Here is a 7,379-nt window from a genome sequence, read left to right as displayed (position 1 = left end):
GTGAACTCATCGGAAGGGAGAGCTAGGCCGTGCTAGATGGCAATGGAGTTAAATTTTAGTAGGAGCTAGTTTGAAAAAATAATAAACCTATGAAATATAAGTTTGCTCGGGTTGTCGCCTACTCCGACATGCTCACTATCTTCCCGTGGGTAAAGTTCTGGCTCAGTTTTTTCTTTTCTATTGATGGCTCAAGTTTTGCTCAGATTTCTATTGATGTATGCATGGATGAGTGGATTATCTTGGGCGAGTTTGGCTGTGTGTCGCTCCCTTCTTTGTGGGGTTCTGCATGTAACTGGCTGGGCTTCTTGATAGACTGAGGGTTTTTTTGCAAAAAAAAAAGTCTAAACTAATGTCACCATCAGGGCGCTGATGCAACCAGCCTATGCTAATATGGCTGCACAGCGTGTGAACGCCCATGACCAAGCCGCGCTCGTCAAGTCAAGTTGAGATAATTAGCGGGTGGCGTGAGAGAAGGTGCACAAGCTACCGTCTGTGACGACACCGATAATTCAAATAATTAGTGCGTGGCGCGAGAAAACATCCCATGCGGTGCGTCGTAGCCATCACCCAGTTCAGCTAGCCTCGCTCCCCGGCGAGAGGGAGACCAGTTCGACAACATTATCAGCCGGGGCCAGAAGGTGAGGGAGGATCCGCCATGGCCGAGCTCGCGGCGGGCGCCGTGAGCTCCTTGCTGGTAGTCATCCGCAGCGAGGCGCTGCTGCTGCGTGGGGTCCAGGACGATGTGCAGTTCATCAAGGAGGAGATGGAGAGCATGAAAAGCTTCCTGGCACACCTGGCCAGGTGGGCACCCCCCGGCGGCGAGCACGATGAGCAGGTGCGCACCTGGATGAACCAGGTGCGTTTGCTCGCCCAGGACTGCAACAACTGCATCGACCTCTACCTCTACAGGGGGAACCCTGACATCCACCGCGCGAGAGGAGGACTCAGAGGCTACCTCTGGTGGGCGACTTGGTTCCTGCACAAGTTGGTTGCGCAGCACCGCGCAGCCGAGCAGCTGCGCCTGCTCAAGGAGCGGGCGCGCGACGTCGGCGAGCGGAGGTTGAGGTATGGCGTGGAGATCCCCGACAAGTCAGGGAAGGGGCAATCGCCTCCAACGGCATCGTCGTCAGCATCGAGGGCTGCTGCAGCAAGTGGCTATGCTGCTGGGGATGACGAGGAGGAGGAAGAAGAAGAAGACGACGGTGATGATCAACTCGTGGCGGCGATGGCGGCCGGCCGTCATTATGCTCGAAGAGCCTTCCCTGAGCCTCGTACCCTGGACGACTACGTCAGGGCAAAGCTAAGCGAGTGGGCAGATGGAGTTCCTGTATACTTCGACGAAAGTTTGTCCATGGTCGTGGTGGCACCCGACACATATCAGGACCTCTTCGATCTTGTACATGAACTTTGGATTTTGAGACAGAACCCGGAGGGCCTCGGCTACGATCGCACTGTCGTGGTTGACATCCCGGCAGTGCACCCCGATTTCGCACCGCTGCGGCCCAAGGAGGTTCTCTTCTACATACTGCGCGAGCTCAAGCATGCCAAATCCAACCCCCAGGAGCAAGGCACACAAGGCCAAGTTGATCTTGACCCTTGGGAAGTTCACTTCAGAAGATACCAAATTTACAGTGAAAAGAAAAGGGCTATTGCTCTTCTTCGAATCAACGAGAAGAAAAAGAAGATTGATGAAAAGCTTGACAAAATTAAAAGCGATATTCAAGGTCGACTACGGAAGGGCGACGGACTACCCAAGGGCCACAAGCTGCAGGGTGGTTTTGACCAGTTGGACCTAGACGTAGTACTTCAGCTGCTGCTCCAGTCAGCGTCTCAACAAGATCAAAAAGGGAAGAACAAAGACATGCATAGATTACCACCGTGGGACAACAATAATATCATCGTCAAGAAGCTTAAGGAGCATATGGAAGCAGAGAAAAAGGAGAAGAAGCTAGAAGAGGAAGCAACCAAGCAGATGGAGTTGGAAGGAGAAGAAGCCGTGACCAAGCATGTGGATGAGGAAGGAGGAAAAGTAACATGCAAACATATGGAAGAGGGGGGAGGAGAAGTAAGCATACATAAGGAGGAAGAGGAAGGAGGCGGGGGAAGAGGGCAAGGAGGTGAAACAACCAAGCATATGGAGGATGGTGCAGGAGAAGTAGCCGAAGAAGAGGAAGAGGAAGAGGAAGAGGAAGAGGAAGATGAAGATGAAGATGATGACGAGGATGATGATGATGATGATGATGATGATGACGACAACGACGATGATGATGATGATGATGATGACGATGACCGCGATGACGATGATGGTGGTGGCAGTGAAAAGGAAAAGCAAGAGGAAGATGAAGATGATGACGACGATGATGATGAGGATGATGATGATGATGATGATGATGATGATGATGATGATGATGATGATGATGATGATGATGATGATGATGATGATGATGATGATGATGACGACGACCGCGATGATGATGATGATGAATCGACTCAGCTCGATGAGGCACAATATGCGCACATCATGCGGAAACTGTTCCCCAAGAGCAGCAGCAGCAAGCCCCTGCAGGCTGAAGACGGCTCCTTGGACAAGCAAGCTACAAAGGCCACAACTGCTACATTAGGTGAGGATCAAATCAAAAAACTGATCCACGACGCAAAGGAAGACATCTTAAGAGAGCTGCATCAAGGCAAATATGACAAGAGTGAAGGGATAGGTGAACCTGGTGTTCCAGATCAAAACCCAGAAAGTGTTTTCGAAAAAATCGGTCAAATGATGGACAAAATGAAGCACGAGTTCAAAGAGCAGCTCAAGATCAAAGGTCTCGTGGACAGGATTAAAAGGAACTTGAATTATCTTCCTTCCCAGCGTAAATGTGAATGTCCCTTGATTATTCTCAAAGTTGATGAGCTGATGGATGCTTCCGCATGGGAGGATACCAGAAATGCTTTGAGCCTGTTAAACTGCAGCGCTGATTTAATGATCGTCACCGCCACAAAGGACATCCAGACGGCTAAAGAATATTGCTACCCACAGAGGGAACCTATAGACTATTCTCTTGCTGGCCTCTACAATGATACAGTGCTCAAGCTTACTGGCCAACTGAAGAATGGAGACATCTATAACCCACAAATATTTCATGATATCTTGTACGAGTGTGAGCCACATGAATTCTGCATGAAGATCTTCACTCATGCTATGTATGCTAACCCCAAGAGGAGCGAGGAGGAGTTACTCAAGCTGAACAGCACCCTGCAGGCTTTGCCAACAACATCATTCAACAACATTGCTAAGGTGATGTTCAAGTTCTCTTACAATGATTTGCCTAAAGAGTACAAGTCCTGCTTGCTGTACCTAGCTATCTTCCCTTCCGGACACAAGATCAGGCGGTCAACCTTGATTGGACGGTGGGTTGCAGAAGGTCTGACATCCAAGGAAGATTGGCCGAGTTCTGTCCGTCAGGCCAACCGATGTTTTGACGCACTTGTTAGCCGGTGCCTTGTTTATCCTGCTGATGTTGGTGCCACAGGAAATGTAAAGAGTTGCGTCATAGATGATCCAGTTCATGGATTCATTACCACCATCGCAAGAAAACAACACATCGTGGAGACACGCCTGTCGCATCACTTGGCTCGCCATTTCTCCATTTTCAACGATCTCCAACTCCGCAGCTCTGATAGAATTGATAAATTCTTCCAGGGGCTCTCTAACTCGTCTCAACTATCCCTGCTCAAGGTGCTAGATCTAGAAGGTTGCCGGTGTTTTCTTGGGAAGAAGAACCAGCGGTACCTCAAGGACATCTGCAACAAGATGTTACTTCTCAAGTATCTGAGCCTGAGGAGAACAGATATTACCCAGCTACCCAGTGAAATCAACAACCTCCGCGAGCTAGAGGTATTGGATATCCGACAAACTGAGATACCTCCACATGCAACAGCAAATATCCTGCTCTTGAAGCTGAAGCGTCTGCTTGCTGGTCACATCGATCTGAATCCAAGCAATTTTGGCTCTAGTGGCCAGATTCCTCATAGGATCGACAAAATGGTAAATATGGAGGTGCTATCCAATGTCAAGGCCCAGCAGAGTCATGATTTAAAAGATATTGGAAAGCTATGGCAGCTGAGGAAGCTAGGTGTGGTTATCGATGATAAGGACAGTCACCTCAAGAATTTTCTTCAGACGATCAGTGACCTACATGAGTGCCTCCGTTCTCTGTCAATCACTACTACTCCCGCAGCCACACAACACGAGGGTACTTCTTCCGGTGCAGAGTTACCAGATGACATTGGCTCTCTCTTAAAAAACTGCCCCAAGATTCTTGAGAGTCTAAGCATCAGGGGAACCACACAGAAGGGGCGTCTTCTTCCATTGTACATAAAAGGTGATAAAAACAAACTTGCCAAGGTAACTCTATGCTACACTGTGCTGAGCCAAGATGATCTTAAAATCCTTGGCAAGCTCCCCAAATTACGGTGTTTCAGGCTCCAACACATTGTATGCACCGAGCGTACTCTGAAGTTCACGGGCGGTGAATTCAAATGCCTCAAGTACCTTCTTGTTGAGGGCTCAAACTTGACTGATATCACTTTTGAGAATGGAGCAGCCAGTGAGCTCGAGAAGATGGTTTTGTCTATCAGCAGCATATGTTCTATTTCTGGAGTTGACTGTCTTCCTAAATTGAAAGAACTTGAGTTGAACAACAGCTTCGGCGGCAGTTTGTTGTCATCATTTGACAATGCAACACAAATAGCGAAGCTGACTCTTCGTGGTACAATGCTAGAGCAAGATGCGCTACAACTGCTCGCCAATAAAAGAAATATACGCTCTCTAGTGCTCCATTCTGTTGGTGCAACACAGAATGCGATAACATTAGAAAAAGATGAGTTTTTATGGCTCAATCTTCTTGAAGTTCACTGCTCGGCCATCACCAAGATTGTCTTCACCTGTGGATCTGCTCCTAGGCTCGAGAAGATTGTATGGTCATCTTCCACATCTCTCTCTGGCATCGACGAACTTCCCAGATTGAAGGAGCTCGAGTTCACAGGTGACCAAGTCCCTGATGACGTGGCAAAGGACATTGAAAAACATAAAAACAAGCCTAGTCTTAAACTCAATGGACCAGAAACTCAAGACTAAGAAAAAGGAGATGAAGAAGAGCATGAGAACGGTGCTGCAACATTCTCTTTCTGCTGGAAGAAACAGGTTTGATGCCGAAAGGGCCTGTTCATTAATACCATGGTGTGGTTTGCGTGTGCTAGTGTGGATTGCAATCTGTTGTGCTTGTCTGTTGATTTCTTTCTGCTGCGTGTTTATACAACTGAAGTATGTCCGTTTACTTGCTCTACATGCGTGCCCTAGTGGCTCCAATTGAGCATAAATGGTTGTATCTATGCTTGGATTTTATATTTGTGTGGCTTTCCTCTGTATCGAACATCATAAAAATTCGTGTACAGTTTCATGTAATAAGTGTGATGTTTGTGCACACATTTGGCTTCTTATTAATGTAAAGTACAATATCAGTATGCTTTGATTTTGTTGAGCAACAGTATGCTTTGATTGGGTTCTGCAACTCAAAGATGAACTAGTGTGTGTCAAAATATAGTTACCTGTAATGTAGGCATCTGTTGCTTCAGACCAGCTGAGTAGCTCTTGCAGTATTGCCTGACTATGTGCTTGAAGCAGAACTTTATGCAGATTAAGCATGTGTAATCGACAATATGCCTGCATCTCCTGATTGTGAAGAAGGCATTAGCACCCCAAGAAGAATCGAAGTTGTTTTCAGCTGTATGCTGGCGTGCATTTGGTAGCTCGCGTAGTTTCTCCCACTGTTTGGCTGATGGAGAAGCGAGTACAGTTCAGAACTTAATAATTAAGTTCGTCATTGGGGCACCTATATTGCTTTGATCGATGGAAGGTGCTAGAAGTTCTTCTGCTCATGAATAGACGTTCTGTAATAGGATCTGTCCATATAAAACTCAGTCAGACAATTTTTAACTCCTTTATATTCGACAGAACCATTTTTCACGCCTTGGATCAAAACCTGACGGTGAAACTAAACAGTGGGAACTGATCCGTTAGGCTGTGGCGTATCTATTGTAGCCATCCATCCAGCTACTGCAATTCATTCAGTAAAAGAACTTGTATAACGATATACATAGGTGGAGGGGAGCACTAGCACCTAACTATCCAGTCGAAATGTGCAGACACCTGCAGCAATCACGGCTCTCCAATTCCTCATGTAAGAAATCAAATCGAAGCATAAGACCTGCGGAAACGGAATCACACATATTAGGCATCGAGGGGAAAACTCAGCAAGAAAATTTGATCTCTGCTGCTCTAATACCTCCTTGAGATCAGCAGATCGGAAGGAGTTGCAGGACGCACAGTGCGTCAGTGCCCCCACTTTACCTCGAATCCGCGAACGAGGGCGAGCAGCAAAACACGACGCCGACGGCCTGTCCCCCCTCTTCGTTGGTACTGTACGATCTCTTCGATTTCGATTGAGGGCTTGAGGCCACGACGAAGGAGGGACAGGACTAGCAGTTGCAAAGGGAACCGGAGGCCACGGAAGGGTGCAGGCGTGCAGCCGCCGACCGTGGCAGAGGAGGAGAGAGCAGGGAGTTGCGGCCTTGCGGGGACGCGGGGGGTGACGGTGGCGCCGTGGATACGGATGAAAGTGTATTTTTCTTGAGAAATTTAATTTTGCTACCCAAATAATTCACCTTTTTCTTCGTAAAATTAACCTTTTCTGTTTTAGCCCTTAACAAAAAAAGGCTTTTTTTTACAACAACAAAAAAGGCTTAGTTTGGATACCGAGACGTAACCCCCTTTTTTCTTGAAAGATACCGAGACTTAAGAGCATATACATCGGTGGCCCCGATAGCGGTCCTGATAGCGTTTTGGGGGTCGGCGTGATTTTTGGGCTCGCACCGGTGCGTCTCAAACGACGCCGGCTAGTTTTCGAGCCCAATAGAATCGCCGGTATCCCCGTGCCGGCCCCTTGGTCAAGGGCTTGAATCGGACACGCCGACGCCTCACGGAACGTCAGAAAACGAGCGTGGGCTCCGCTTGGCAGCCAGACACACCGATTTTTCGTCTCCTACCCACGCCCGAGCCGATTCCCACCCCTCTAGATCGCCACCGTCACCGTCGCGCCCCTGCTTGCAATAGACATTGCCGCCTGTCTAGGAACCGCCGTCCATCGACACGGCCGCCACCCCCTCGACTGGCGGTCGTTGTTTCGCCCGGAACAGAGCCCGCCGCCACCGCGGAACAACCGCCCCGCCAGCAAGGTGTTCGTCTGATTGCCGCGATGGACAGCAACGACGAGATGATGGTGCAGCTGTTCACGGAGGAGCAGAACGCTGAGGCTGTCCGGCGG

General features: G+C 48.6%; 1 protein-coding gene and 1 long non-coding RNA gene across 2 annotated transcripts; one reads left to right on the top strand and one right to left on the bottom strand.

Annotated features, from left to right (window-relative positions):
* The first annotated feature begins 655 nt into the window (after window positions 1-655).
* LOC124701793 lies at window positions 656-5,342 on the top strand. Its single transcript, XM_047233890.1, has 2 exons — window positions 656-2,176; window positions 2,297-5,342. Exons 1-2 carry the CDS (start codon window positions 656-658, stop codon window positions 5,132-5,134), a joined length of 4,359 nt encoding a protein of 1,452 aa, XP_047089846.1. The 3' UTR covers window positions 5,135-5,342.
* LOC124701794 lies at window positions 2,755-6,641 on the bottom strand. The gene is made up of 3 exons (XR_007002236.1): window positions 6,407-6,641; window positions 5,605-6,263; window positions 2,755-5,054 (listed from the first exon to the last, which is right to left on the bottom strand). It is a non-coding gene; the product is annotated as an uncharacterized LOC124701794 (long non-coding RNA).
* Window positions 6,642-7,379: the final 738 nt, after the last annotated feature.

Source organism: Lolium rigidum, chromosome 3 (genome assembly GCF_022539505.1).
Source record: "Lolium rigidum isolate FL_2022 chromosome 3, APGP_CSIRO_Lrig_0.1, whole genome shotgun sequence".
Lineage (NCBI taxonomy): Eukaryota > Viridiplantae > Streptophyta > Magnoliopsida > Poales > Poaceae > Lolium > Lolium rigidum.
The sequence above is the reverse complement of the archived record's forward strand: the minus strand, read 5'-3'. Positions and strand labels throughout refer to the sequence as shown.